Genomic DNA, 14,824 nt, shown 5'->3' with positions numbered 1-14,824 from the left:
GACTCTGAAGATCTGGGGGCAGTGGAGGAGACACAAGAGGGTGGAGGGAGCGTCGGTCTGGACCCCGGTATGTAACAACCACAGGTTCCTGCCGGGTAGGATAGACGGCGGGTTCCAGAGCTGGCAGAGGGCGGGTATTAGGAGGATGGGTGACCTGTTTATAGATGGAAGCTTTCCCAGCCTGCAGGCGCTGGAGGACAAGTTTAAATTGCTGCCAGGGAATGTCTGTAGATATTTGCAAGTGCGGGCCTTCCTGAGGAAACGGGTGGTGGCCTTCCCCCTGCTGCCGCCACGGGGGATACAAGACAGAGTAGTGTCCGGTACCTGGGTGGGGGAGGGGAAGGTATCGGATATTTACCAGGAGCTGGTGGAGGCGGAGGAAACCCCGGTGGAGGAGCTTAAAGGCAAGTGGGAGGAGGAGTTAGGAGGGGAGTTAGAGCCGGGACTGTGGGAGGAAGCCCTAAATAGGGTCAATTCCTCCTCATTATGTGCCAGGCTCAGTCTCATACAGTTTAAGACGGCCCACCGGGCACACATGCCTGCGGCGAGGATGAGCAAGTTTTTCGGGGTAGAAGACAGATGTGCGAGGTGTGCGGGGAGCCCAGCACACCATGTTCATATGTTTTGGGCATGCCCGAAGCTTGAGGAGTTCTGGCGGGGCTTTGCCAGGGCAATGTCCAAGGTTCTGGGTACGCGGGTGGTGCCGAGTCCAGAGGTGGCGATCTTTGGAGTGTCGGAAGACCCGGGAGTTCAGGGAGTGAAAGAGGCCGACGTTCTGGTCCGGAGATGGATCCTGTTATTGTGGAGGGACTCGAAGCCCCCGAGTGCACAGACCTGGGTCAGTGACATGGCTGGTTTCTCAGCCTTGAGAAAATAAAGTTTGCCTGAAGTGGATCAACGTTAGGGTTCACCTGGAGGGGGCAGCCGTTCGTCGACTTTCTTGGGGAAATTTAATTGAAAATGTCGGCGGTCGCAGCTTTCCGAGGGGGGGGTTAGTGTTGTGTTTGTTTGTTTTTTGTTATTTTCGGTGGTCTGTGAAGACAGAGCCGTTTGAGGAAATATCTATTTTTGCATGATGTTAATGTTTAATGCTTATTGTTCTTTTTCTGCTTTTGTTATAAAAATTTACAAATATTTCAATTAAAATATTTTTTTTAAAAGTAGGCATTCGGCATGCTTGCCTTCATTGGCCGGGGCATTGAGTATAAGAATTGGCAAGTCATGTTGCAGCTGTATAGAACCTTAGTTAGGCCACACTTGGAGTATAGTGTTCAATTCTGGTCGCCACACTACCAGAAGGATGTGGGGCTTTAGAGAGGGTGCAGAAGAGATTTACCAGAATGTTGTCTGGTATGGAGGGCATTAGCTATGAGGAGAGGTTGAATAAACTCGGTTTGTTCTCACTGGAACGAAGGAGGTTGAGGGGCGACCTGATAGAGGTCTACAAAACATGAGGGGCATAGACAAACTGGATAGTCAGAGACATTTTCCCAGGGTAGAGGGGTCAATTAATAGGGGGCAGAGGTTTAAGGTGCGAGGGGCAAGGTTTAGAGGAGAGGTACGAGGCAAGTTTTTTACACAGAGGGTAGTGAGTGCCTGGAACTCGCTGCAAGAGGAGGTGGTGAAAGCAGAGATGATAGTGACATTTAAGGGGCATCTTGACAAATACATGAATAGGATGGGAATAGAAGTATAGGGACCCCGGAAGTGTAGAAGATTTTAGTTTAGATGGGCAGCATGGTCGGCGCAAGCTTGGAGGGCCGAAGGGCCTGTTCCTGTGCTGTACTTTTCTTGTTCTTTGTTCTTTGAGGGAACTAAATGTATTATGTCCAAATTTTCAGATGCTACAAAGTTAATGGGAGGGTGAGCTGTGAGGAGGATGCAGAGATGCCTCAGCGGGATTTGGACAGGCTGAGTGAGTGGGCACATGCATGGCAGATACCATATAATGTGAATCAATGTGAGGTTATCTGCTTCAGTAGCAAAAATAGGAAGGCAGATTGTGGTAGTCATCACTGTTGTATTGTATATACTGAATACGAGGGTTTTACGGTAATTCCCCTGTACTACAGGTACGGGGGTAGATCCCTGCCTGCTGGCTCTGCCCAGTAGGAGGAGTATAAATGTGCGGGCTCTCCGAGCTGCAGCCATTTCGGCAGCAGCTGTAGGAGGCTCCACATCTCTGCTTAATAAAGCCTCGATTACTCTCTACTCTCGTATCGTTGGAATTGATAGTGCATCAATTTATTACGCAGAGATTTTACAACGATGGATCTCCGCATCAAGCCTGATCGCCTGCAGCTGCACCCTCAAACACACAAGGCCAAGTCTGCCTTCGCACATTGGCTAGCTTGCTTTGAACATACATTGGATCTGCGACAGACCCATCCCAGGGACACAGAAGCTACAGATCCTCTACACGCGGCTGAGTTCCGATATTTTTCCCCTCATCCGGGACGCGCAGACCTACGCTGAGGCCATGGCGCTACTGAAGGAGAACTACATTCAGCAGACTAACAAAATCTACGCCAGGCACCTCCTGTCCACGCGGCATCAACTCCCCAGTGAGTCTGTGGAAGATTTCTGGCGTGCCCTGCACGTCCTGGCGAGGGACTGCGATTGCCAGGCCGTTTCGGCCATTGAACATTCTGACCTGCTACTTAGAGAAGTGTTCGTTACGGGCATAGGGTCGGCCTACATCCGCCAGCGCCTCTTAGAAGGGGCTACCCTTGACCTCGCGGCGACCAAGAAACTAGCGCTCTCGCTCACAGTCGCCTCACGCTATATACAGGCTTATGCCCCCGACCGCATGGCCCACCCCTCCTGGGCATCGTGGACCCCGCCAGCGAACACCCCACCGTGGACCCCATTAGTGACCGCCCCCAGCCAACCCCAGGCCTGCGCTGCGCGGCAGCCAACCAACCCCGGGGGACCCAAGTGCTACTTCTGCGGAGAGACAAAACACCCCCAGCAGCGCTGCCCGGCATGGAGTGCGCTCTGCAAGGCCTGCGGGAAGAAAGGACATTTCGCTGCTGTTAGCCAGGCCCGCTCGGTCACCGCTATTGTCCCTGCACACCCCACGTGCGGCCCGTGGGCGCTGCCATCTTGCTCCCCTCACAACACGTGCGGCCCGTGGGCGCCGCCATCTTGCCTGCCTCAGGGCACGTGCAGCCCGTGGGCGCCGCCATCTTCCCCGCCTCAGGACCCCTGCTCATCGAGCACCTCATCGGGCCACTCATCGCCTGCAACCGCCGCTGACCAGCCACGTCTCGCCTCCATCCCGATTGACCAGTCCCGACCGCACAACCTCGCGACTGGGTCGACGAGTGAAGGTCGACGGGCACAAGATATCCTGCCTTCTGGACTCCGGGAGCACTGAGAGCTTCATCCACCCCGATACGGTAAGGCGCTGCTCCCTCACGGTACACCCCATCAATCAGAGAATCTCCCCGGCCTCCGGATCCCACTCCGCGGTGATCCGGGGATATTGCACTGCCACCCTCACCATCCAGGGTGTAGAGTTCAGCGGCTTCCGCCTCTACGTCCTCCCCAACCTCTGCGCTGCCCTGCTACTCGGCCCGGACTCCCAGTGCAACCGCCAGAGCCTAACCCTGAAATTCGGCGGGCCCCTACCACTCCTTACTGTCTGCGGCTTCACGACCCTTAAGGTCGACCCACCTTCCCTGTTTGCGAACCTCACCTCGGATTGCAAACCCATCACCAGCAGGAGCAGATGGTGTAGTGCCCAGGACAGGGCCTTCATCAGGTCGGAGGTCCAGCGGCTGCTGTGGGAAGGCATTATCGAGGCCAGCAACAGCCCCTGGAGAGACCAAGTGGCAGTGGTGAAAACTGGGGAGAAAAACAGGTTGGTCGTTGACTACAGTCAGACCATCAATCGGTACACGCAGCTCGACGCGTACCCACTTCCACGCATATCTGACATGGTCAATCAGATTGCACAGTACCGGGTCTTCTCGACCGCCAGTACACCACGTTTGAAGCAGACGGCCGTCTTTACCACTTCCTTAGGGTTCCCTTCGGCTTCACTAACGGGGTCTCGGTCTTCCAACGGGAGATGGACCGAATGGTTGACCGGTACGGACTGCGGGCCACTTTCCCATACCTGGATAACGTCACCATCTATGGCCACGACCAGCAGGACCACAACGCTAACCTTTCCAAATTCCTCCACACCGCCAAACTCCTCAACCTAACCTACAACAAGGAGAAGTGTGTGTTCAGCACGATCCGATTAGTCATCCTCGGCTATGTGGTCCAGAACGGAGTTCTAAGGCCCGACGCCGATCGCATGTGCCCCCTCATGGAACACCCCCTTCCCCACTGCCCCAAGGCCCTCAAACAATGCCTGGGGTTCTTCTCGTACTACGCCCAGTGGGTCCCTAACTATGCGGACAAGGCCCGCCCACACATCCACTCCACCGTTTTCCCACTGACGGCCGAGGCTCACCAGGCCTTCAACTGTATCAAGGCCTATATCGCCAAGGCAGCAATGCTCGCGGTCGACGAGACGTCCCCTTCCAAGTCGAGAGCGATGCATCAGGTGTCGCTCTGGCCGCCACCCTCAACCAGGCAGGCAGGCCCGTGGCATTCTTTTCCCCCCCCCCCCATGCCTCTGAAATTCGGCACTCTGTCGAAAAGGAGGCCCAAGCTATCGTTGAAGCTGTGCGACATTGGAGGCATTACCTGGCCGGCAGGAGAGTCACTCTCCTCACTGACCAACGGTCGGTTGCCTTCATGTTTAACAACACACAGCAGGGTAAGATCAAAAATGATAAGATCTTGAGGTGGAGAATTGAGCTCTCCATTTACAATTATGAGATTTTGTATCGCCCCGGTAAGCTCAACAAGCCCCCAGATGCCCTATCCCGAGGTACATGTGCTAGCGCACAAGTGGACCGACTCCGGACCCTGCATGACGATCTCTGTCACCCAGGGGTCACCCGCTTTTATCATTTCATAAAGGCCCGCAATCTGCCCTACTCCATCGAGGAAGTCAGGGCTATCACCAGAGACTGCCAGGTCTGCGCAGAGTGTAAACCGCACTTCTACCGGCCAGACCGTGCTGCCCTGGTGAAGGCCTCCCGCCCCTTTGAACGCCTCAGCGTGGACTTCAAAGGGCCCCTCCCCTCCACTGACCGTAACACGTACTTTCTTAATGTGGTCGACGAATATTCCAGATTCCCTTTTGCCGTCCCATGCCCCGATATGACGTCTGCCACCGTCATCAAAGCCCTCAACACCATTTTCGCTCTGTTCGGTTTCCCCGCCTAAGTCCACAGCGACCGGGGATCCTCATTTATGAGCGATGAGCTGCGCCAGTACCTGCTCAACAGGGGCATTGCCTCGAGCAGGACGACCAGCTACAACCCCAGGGGAAACGGGCAGGTGGAGCGGGAGAATGGGACGGTCTGGAAGGCCGTCTAGCTGGCCCTACGGTCCAGAAATCTCCCGGCCTCCTGGCAGGAGGTCCTCCCCGACGCCCTTCACTCCATTCGGTCGCTCCTGTGCACTGCGACTAACGGAACTCCCCATGAACGTCTCTTTGCCTTCCCCAGAAAGTCCACCTCCGGGGTTTTGCTCCCAACATAGCTGGCAGCTCCAGGACCCGTTCTCCTCCGCAAGTACGTGCGGCTACACAAGGCGGACCCGTTGGTTGAGAGGGTACAGCTAATCCACGCAGTATGCCTACGTAGCATACCCTGACGGCCGCCAAGACCCAGTCTCCCTCAGGGACCTGACGTCAGCCGGGTCCCCCCCCCCGCTGCCCCAGCGCCACTCTCCCTCCCCCCAGAAGATCCGTCGCCCCTTGGTCCCACCCGGGGATGAAGATGAGGTCGACACGCTCCCGGAGTCACCGACGACCGAACCGACGCCTGAATCACCACCAGAACTGCGGCGCTCGCAACGACGGATCAGGGCGCCCGATCGTCTAACTTTGTAAACTCTTTCTAAAATTTTAAACAACCTGTATGTAAATAGTTTTCCACCACCCCCGCTGGACTCTTTTTTAACAGGGGGTGAATGTGGTAGTCACCACTGTTGTGTTGTATATACTGCATACAAGGGTATTACGGTAAGGCCCCTGTACTACAAGTACGGGGGTAGATCCCTCCCTGCTGGCTCCGCCCAGTAGGCGGAGTATAAATGTGTGTGCTCTCCGAGCTGCAGTCATTTCGCAGCAGCTGCAGGAGGCTCCACATCTCTGTGTAATAAAGCCTCGATTACTCTCTTCTCTCGTTGGATTGGATTGGATTGGATTTGTTTATTGTCACGTGTACCGAGGTCACGTGTACCGAGGTACAGTGAAAAGTATTTTTCTGCGAGCAGCTCAACAGATCATTAAGTACATGAGAAGAAAAGGGAATAAAAGAAAATACATAATAGGGCAACACAACATATACAATGTAACTACATTGTCTCGTCGTAATTGATAGTGCATCACAGATTATTATTTGAATCGTGTGATTGTGGATACTCAGTGAGACCTTTGTTTCCTTGTGCATCACTCGGTGAAAGTAAGTCCGCAGGTACAGCAGGCAGTAAAGGAGGCAAATGGTATGAGCGCCTTCATAGCGAGAGGAATGTATAGGAATACAGATGTTTTACTGCAATTATATCGGGCATTGATGAAGCCACAGCTGGAGTATTGTGTTCAGTTTTGGTATCGTTATCTGAGGAAGGATGTTCTTGCTATGGAGGGCGTGCAGGCTGATTCCTGGAATGACGGGACTGCCTTGTGAGGAGAGATTAAATCGGTTCGGGTTATATTCATTGGAGTTTAGAACAATGAGAGGGGATCTCATGGAAAATACAAAATTCTAACAGGATTAGACAAGGTAGATTCAGAAAGAAGGTTCCTGATGGTGTGGGAGTCCAGAACTGGGGTCATAGTTTGAGGATAACGGTTAAAACTTATATTTCTTCACCCGGAGAATGGTGAGTCTGTGGAATTCGCTACAGAGAAAGAAGTTGAGACCAAAACATTGTGTAATTTCAAGAAGGAATTAGATACAGCTCTTGGGGCTAAAGGGATCAAGGAATATAGGGGGAAGGCGGGATCATGGTATTGAACTTGATGATTCCATCAGGTAGGAGATACAAAAGTCTGAGAACATGCATGAACAGATTCAAAAACAGCTTCTTCCCTGCTGTTACTAGACTCCTAAACGACCCTCTTATGGACTGACCTGATTAATACTACACGCCTGTATGCTTCACCCGATGCTGGTGTTTATGTATTTACATTGTGTACCTTGTGTTGCCCTATTATGTATTTTCTTCTCATTGTCTTTTCTGTTCATGTACTTAATGGTCTGTTTGAACTGCTCGCAGAAAAATACTTTTCACTGTACCTCGGTACACGTGACAATAAACAAATCCAATCCAATCCAATCCAATCATACTGAATAGCGGAGCAGGCACGAAGGGCTAAATGGCCCACCCCTATTTCTGTTTTCTAGGTTTCTATATCATAGTATCACAGTGAGGGGTGTGGGATATAATAGGGTGTTACAGTGAGCAGTTGGAATATATCAGTGTTACAGTGAGTAATACGGGATACAACAGAGCATTACAGTGAGGGGTGTTGGATAGAGCAGATTATAGTGAGTGGTGTAGAATATATCAGACTGTTGGGTCTGGGATATATCAGTGAGGGGTGTGGGGTATATTAGAGTGTTACAGTGAGATGTGTGGGATATATCAGAGTGTTACAGTGAGATGTGTGGGGTATATCAGAGTATCACAGTGAGGGATGTGGGATATATCAGAGTGTTACAGTGAGGGATGTGGGGTAAATCAGTGTTACAATGAGGGGTGTAGGATATATCAGTCCTACAGTGAGGGGTGTGCAGTCTATCAGGGTGTTACAGTGAGGTGTGTGGGATATCTCAAAGTGTTACATTGAGAGGTTTGGGATATATCAGAGTGTTACTATGAGGGGTCTGGGATATATTAGATTGTCACAGTGAGAGGTATGGGATGTATCAGTGTGTACAGTGAGGGGTGTGGGATATATCAGAGTGTTACAGTGAGGGTGTGGGGTATATCAGAGTGGTAGATTGAAGGGTGTGGGTCATATCAGAGTGTTACAGTGAGCAGTGTCAGATATATCAGACTGTTACAGTGAGGGTTGTGGATTTATCACAGTGCGACAGTGAGGAGTGTAAGATATAACAGTGTGTCACAGTGAGTGTTATGGGATATATAAGAGTGTCATAGTGAGGGGTGTGAGGTGATTCAGTGAGTTAAAGAGTGTTGGTGTGTTCATTACGTTCGTGAGCGCGTACTGTTAAGATATCTCACCTTCTGTGTATAGGACGGACTCTGTGTTGATGCAAATTTAGTTCCAGTCTCCACTGATTGTAAGTATCTGTATTAATAAGAATCAAACATTTAATGTTGCATCTTGTGTTAAACAGGTAGTGAAATAGACATTACTCTGCAGGTTTTATTGCAAGACCTCGATATGTCTCTTCCCCTAGTTATCTGTTGCCCTACATATAACACCCCCTGAACCCCTTGATGTGTCAGTCCCAGTTATCTGTTAACCTGTATTTAATTTTTAAAAACCCTGAATCCCTCAGTGTGTCTCTGTCACAGCTCCCTGTTACCCTGTATATAACATCACCCCGCTGAACCTCTCAGTGTGTCTCTCCCAGCTATCTGTTACCCTGTATATAATATAACCCACTGAACTCCTCAATGACTCTCCTAGCTCTGTTACCATGTATGTAATGTAACCCCCCTGAATCCTTGATATGTCTCTCTCCCAGCTATCTGTCACCCTGTATATAATATAGCCCCCTGAACCCTTTGATGTTTCTCCCCCAGCTATCCGTTACCCTATGTACAACCTTCTCGATGTGCCTTTCCCGGCTACATGTTACCCTGTATATAATGCCCCTGAACCCCTCTATGTCTCTCTTCAGCTATCTGTTACTTTATATAACCTCCCTGAACACCTTGATGCCTCTCTCACTGCTATTTTTTACCCTGTATATAACCCCCCTGAACCCCTCGATGTGTCTCTATCCCAGATCTCTGTTACCCTGTACATAGTATAACCCACCTTAACCCTCTATGTGTCCCTCCCAGCTATCTATTACTCCTGCATATAATAATAAGCCCCTGAACCCCTGATGTGCCTCTCGCAGAAATATGTTACTCTGTATACAATATAACCCTCCTGAACCCCTTGATGTCTCTCTCCCAGCTATTTGTTAACCTGTATATAATATAACCCTCCTGAACCCCTTGATGTCTCACTCCCAGCTATTTGTTAACCTGTATATAATATAACCCTCCTGAATCCCTTGATGTCTATCTCCCAGCTATCTGTTACCTGTGTATTAACCGTCGAATTCCTCGAAGTCTCTCCTAGCTCTCTGTTACCATGGATGTAATTAACCGCTCTGAATCCTTCATATGTATCTCTCCCAGCTATCTTTTAACCTCTATATATAATATAATCTCCTGAACCCCTGAAGTGCCTCTCCCAGCTGTTACCCTGTATTAAGTATAATCCCCTGAACCCTGGATGTCTCTCTGAATATAATACAACCCCCCTGAACCCCTCGATGCGTCTCTCCCAGCTATCTGTTACCCTGTATATATCACCCTCTGAACCCCTCAATATCCCTTTCCCAGCTATCTGTTAAACTGTAAATAATATAACCACCCTTGAACCTCTCGAGGTATCTTCTCCAGCTATCTATTACCTTGTGTATATAACCGCCGAACCCCTTGAGTTATCTCTCTCAGCTATCAGTTACCTTGTATACAATTAAATCCTCAAACCTACTTTATGTGACACTCGCAGCCATTTTACTCTCCATAAAATAAACCCCTCAACCTCTTGATGTCTCCCTCCCAGCTATCTGTTATACTGTAAATTATATAACTCCCCTAAAACTCTCGATGTCTCTGTCCCAGTTATCTGTTACCCTGTATATAGTATAACCCACCTTAACCCTCAATGTGTCTCTCCCAGCTCTGTGTTACTCTGTATATACTATAACCCCCTGAATCATTGATAGAGAAATCGAGGGGTTCGGGGGGGGTTGTATTATATATAGATTAACACATAACTGGGAGAGATACCTCGAGGGGTTCAGGGGCGTTATATTATATACAGGGTATCAGCGAGCTAGAAGAAAGACATCGAGGGTTCAGGGGATTATACTACATACAGATTAACAGATAGCTGGGAGAGGCACATTAGGGGTTCAGGGGGTAGTATTATAAACAGGGTAGCAGATAACTGGGAGAGAGACATATAATATGATGCCCCGGAACCCCTGGTGTGCCTCTCCCAGATATCTGTTACTCCGTACATAATATAACCCTCCTGAACCCCTTGATGTCTCTCTCCCAGCTATCTGTTACTCTGTGTATAATGTAACCCCCGAACCCCTCAATGTGTCCGTTCCAGCTATCTGTTACCCTGTATTTAATACAACCCCCTGAAACCCTCAATGTCTCTCCTAGCTCCCTGTTACCATGTATGTAATATAACCCCCCTGTATCCCTGATATATATCTCTCCCAGCTATCTGTCACCCTGTATATAATATAACCCCCTCAATACTTGATATGGCTCTCGCCCCTGAACCCCTTAATGTCTCTCTCCCAGCTATCTGTTGCCCTGTGTACAATATAAACCCCCTGAACCCCTCGATGTCTCTCTCCAAGCCATCTGTTACCCTGGATATAATATAACCTCGCCGAGCCCCTCGATATCCCTCTCCCAGCTATCTGTTACCCTGGATATAATATAACCCCCTGAACTCCTCGATATCCCTCTCCCAGCTATCTGTTACCCTGGATATAATATAACCTCGCCGAGCCCCTCGATATCCCTCTCCCAGCTATCTGTTACCCTGGATATAATATAACCTCGCCGAGCCCCTCGATATCCCTCTCCCAGCTATCTGTAATTCAAGATGGCGCCAGAGCAAGTGAGAGCTGCTCTCTCACCCAGACCCTTTTCTTGTATCTCTTATCAGCTTTCTGACTTACTCAGTAATCAATCACTGTTTGTCGATGTACCATTTGTCAATGTACTCTGTCGATTTTTTTTGTCTTCTATGTTCATACTGTGTACGTTCCCTTGGCTGCAGAAAAATACTATTCGCTGTACTTCAGTACATGTGACAATAAATAACTCAAATGATATATTTACCCTTAAACCCCTTAATGTATCTCCCAGAGATATCTTTTACCCTGTGTGGTAGTCACCACTAGTGGTATATTATACGTATTACGGCACTGCCCGTATATTAGAGGTACAATGGTACATCCCTGCCTGCTGGCTCCGCCCAGCAGGCGGTATAGAAAAGGGTGTCCTCTCCTGCGCTGCAGCCATTCTGGTTCCAGCTACAGGAGGCACAACATCTTGTTCAATAAAGCCTCGATTGTTCCACCATTCTCGTCTTTGTGGTAATTGACGGTGCATCACTCTGCATATAATATAACCCCCTGAACCCCTGGATGTCTTGCTTCCAGCTCGCTGATACCCTGTATATAATATAACACCCCCTGAACCCCTCGATGTGTCTCTCCCAGTTATGTGTTAATCTATAGATATTACAACCCCCCGAACCCCTCAATGTCTCTTTCCCAGCTATCTGTTACCCTGCATATAATACAACCCCCTTGAACCCCTCGATGTCTCTGTTGCCCCTGCATATAATAATACAGCCCTGAACCCCTCGAAGTATCTTCCCCAGCTATCTGTTACTCTGTATATAATATAACCCCCTGAATCATTGATATGTCCCACTCCGAGCTATCTGTTACCCTGTATATAATACAACCTGCTGAACCCCTGATGCGCCTCTCCCAGCTATCTGTTACCCTGTATATAGTATAATCCCCATAACCCTTGATGTCTCTCTTCCAGCTCGCTGATACCTTGTATATAACACCCCCTGAACCCCTCGATATGTCTCTCCCAGTTATGTGTTCACCTGTACTTAATACAACCCCCTGAACCCCTCAATGTCTCTCCTTGCTCTCTGCTACCATGTATGTAATATAACCCCCTGAATCCTTGATATGTATCTCTCCCAGCTATCTGTCACCCTGTATATAATATAACCCCACTGAATACTTGATATGTCTCTCTCCCAGCTATGTTACCCTATATATAATATAGCCCCTGAACCCCTTAATGTCTCTCTCCCAGCTATCTGTTACCCTGTGTACAATATAACCCACTAACCCCCTTTAAGTGACTCTCCCAGCTATGTTACTGTGTATAATATAACCCCCTCCTTCCCTCGATGTCTCCCTCACAGCTATCTGTTATACTGTAAATATAACCCCCTGAACCACTCAACCTGTCTCTCACAGCTTTCTGTTACACTGTACATAATATATACCCCCTTGAACCCCTTGATGTGTCTCTTTACCCAGCTGTCTGTTACCCTGCAAATAATATAACCCCCTGAACCACTCAATCTATCTCTCCTAGATATCTCTAACACTGTGTATAATAAAACCTCACTAAACCCCTCGATGTTCCTCTCCCAGCTATCTGTTACCTGGTATATAATGTAATGCCCCTGAACCCCTTGATGTTTCTCCATCTCAGAAATCTGTTACCCTATGTATAATATAACCCCCGAACTCTTCATATGCCTCTCCCAAGTATCTGTTACCTTGCATGTAATATAAACCCTCTGAACCCCTCGATGCATCCCTCCCATCTATCTGTTACCCTGTATATAACACTCCTGAACACCTCAGTGTGTCTCTCCATGCTATCTGTTACCCCGTATATAATATAACCCGCTGAACCCTTGATGCGCGTCTCCCAGCTATCTGTTACTCTGTGTAATATAACCCCCCAAATCCCCCGATGTTTCTCTCCCAGCTACCTGTTACCCTGCATTTAATATAACCCCCTGAACCCCTCATGTGTCTCTCCTTGCTACCTGTTACCCTGTACATAAACCCCTGAACCACTTGAGTGCTCCCCCCCAGTTATCTGACAGTTATAATATAACCCCCCCCCGCCCCCCCCCCCCCCCCCCACCCCCCGAACTCCTTGATGTGCCTCTCTCCCAGCTATCTGTTATCCTGGATATATTGCCCTCATTGTGCCCCCCACCCTTTCCACCTTCCCCGAGTCCCACAACCTGTACATTACTTTGATTGCATGTGGTCTGACTGCTGCTTTCCAATTTGCTTGAGGTGAGTGTTCTTTTGACTCACCCAGTTGACGTTGCTGCGTTGGAGCTGCGTTTTCTGATGAACATTGTCGCTGGTATATGCTGTTTATTATCTTCGATAGCTGCAGGTTGGCCGAGAGTTCTTGTTCATGAGTCTGGTTCAATAAAATGCGCACTGGCTATTCACGGTCTCTTTGAAACCCCTTTGGCTGCCTACATGACAATTCCAACGCTTTCCTGGTGCTGTGTTTGTTTGTATACCTGATTCCAACCGCCCCCCTCCCATACCGGATGTACCTTTCTCCAGGTCTGCGGAGAGCCATTGTAGGGTCCCTGCTTGGTGACAGAAGGCTGATGCTGGGAACTGAGTTCAGCCTGGCTCTCCTCTCAAAGAACAACTCCACATGAGATCTAACAGAAGCCTCTCAACTGTTGGAGAGAAAGAGAGAGAGAACAGCAGAGGGAGAGGCAGAGAGATAGAGAAAAAGAGACAGTGATCGACAGGGACAGAAAAAGGGAGAGACACAGCGAGGGTGAGGGAGAGAGACATTAATGGACAGAAAGACAGAGATGGAGAAGGAGCTAGAGGCAGAAAGAGAGACAGACAGAGAGAGGCACCGAGAGAGAAACAGATAGACAGAGAGGGAGAGGGAAAGACAGAGAGAAGATAATCAGAAACAGCAAAAGGCAAAAAAAGAGGGAGACAGAATGAGAGCCACTCACCATTTCTCTCTCTGTCTACTTGTCTCCTCATGTATTTCAATCTCTCCTCCCTTTTTCTGTCCATCTTTCGCACTATACCTGTTTCCTCCTCTGTTTCTCTATCTTTCTCTGCCTTTCTCTCGAGCTTTCACTTTATATCTTGGTTTCTTCCTCTGTCTCTCACTCTCTTCTCTGCACTCATACTAATTTAATTCCCTGCTGCTGCTTGCTTTCACTGACCTTTCTCCGAGTAACCGGGGGAGCTGCTGATCTCCGGCAGCAAAGCCTGCAACTTGCAACGTGCCCGCTGAGTCTCAATACATCAATCAGGGACAAGCAGAGCTTGCACAGCAAGATCCCAAAACCAGGATTAGCTTTAGGGTATCACACATGGAAAGGCGCCCGACCTTATCTGGCATTTCAGTTCTCAGCAAAAGAGTCCCTTTAGGATCAGATGTCTGCGGCTTTTAAAAATCCCTGGGGCTGCATTTCGTCCGAGCAGACTTAATAGGCCATTGCCAAGTCTCATAAATGATGGAGGACATGGTGAAGACTGAATTTCCAGCTTGTTCAGATACATCAGTACAACAGAAATGTTACAGGCAAAATGAATGACTTTGAAGGCATTTCAGCAAATGTGGAAGAAAATAGGATTGGAGGAGCAATAACATAGAAATTAATCCCGGGACTGCTGGGGAAGAATTAACAGGTGATTCAGGTGTGACTCAAAATATCAATATAAGATGGACTGCCCAAATCTGAATGCCAGGGTTTTGGAAGCGAATTCGGAAGCTAAAAATGATAATGATCAGTCTGGGGGAATTGTACTCATCACAATGAGCTTTAGCAAGGAGTGCATCAATTGCAGACTCATTTAATTGTGCCATGTTTATGGTGATATGCCTATGGGCTATATCATTGTTGGAA

General features: G+C 49.0%; 1 protein-coding gene across 3 annotated transcripts in view; it reads right to left on the bottom strand.

The window, feature by feature from the left end:
* The window catches only part of LOC140392880 (rap1 GTPase-activating protein 1-like), a 297,081-nt gene extending 282,964 nt beyond the window's left edge, over positions 1-14,117 (bottom strand). The window contains exons 1-2 of one of the 3 annotated variants that reach the window (XM_072478632.1): positions 13,239-14,117; positions 8,326-8,392 (exon numbers count right to left, since the gene is read on the bottom strand). In XM_072478632.1, the coding sequence (XP_072334733.1) occupies positions 8,326-8,392; positions 13,239-13,282 (111 nt within the window). In that variant the 5' untranslated portion in view covers positions 13,283-14,117. The remainder of the gene's footprint in view (positions 1-8,325; positions 8,393-13,238) is intronic. The other 2 variants (XM_072478634.1, XM_072478633.1) reach the window with 2 other exon arrangements.
* Between the last annotated feature and the right edge of the window lie 707 nt (positions 14,118-14,824).

Source organism: Scyliorhinus torazame, chromosome 16, assembly GCF_047496885.1.
Source record: "Scyliorhinus torazame isolate Kashiwa2021f chromosome 16, sScyTor2.1, whole genome shotgun sequence".
NCBI classification, from domain to species: domain Eukaryota; kingdom Metazoa; phylum Chordata; class Chondrichthyes; order Carcharhiniformes; family Scyliorhinidae; genus Scyliorhinus; species Scyliorhinus torazame.
The sequence above is the reverse complement of the archived record's forward strand: the minus strand, read 5'-3'. Positions and strand labels throughout refer to the sequence as shown.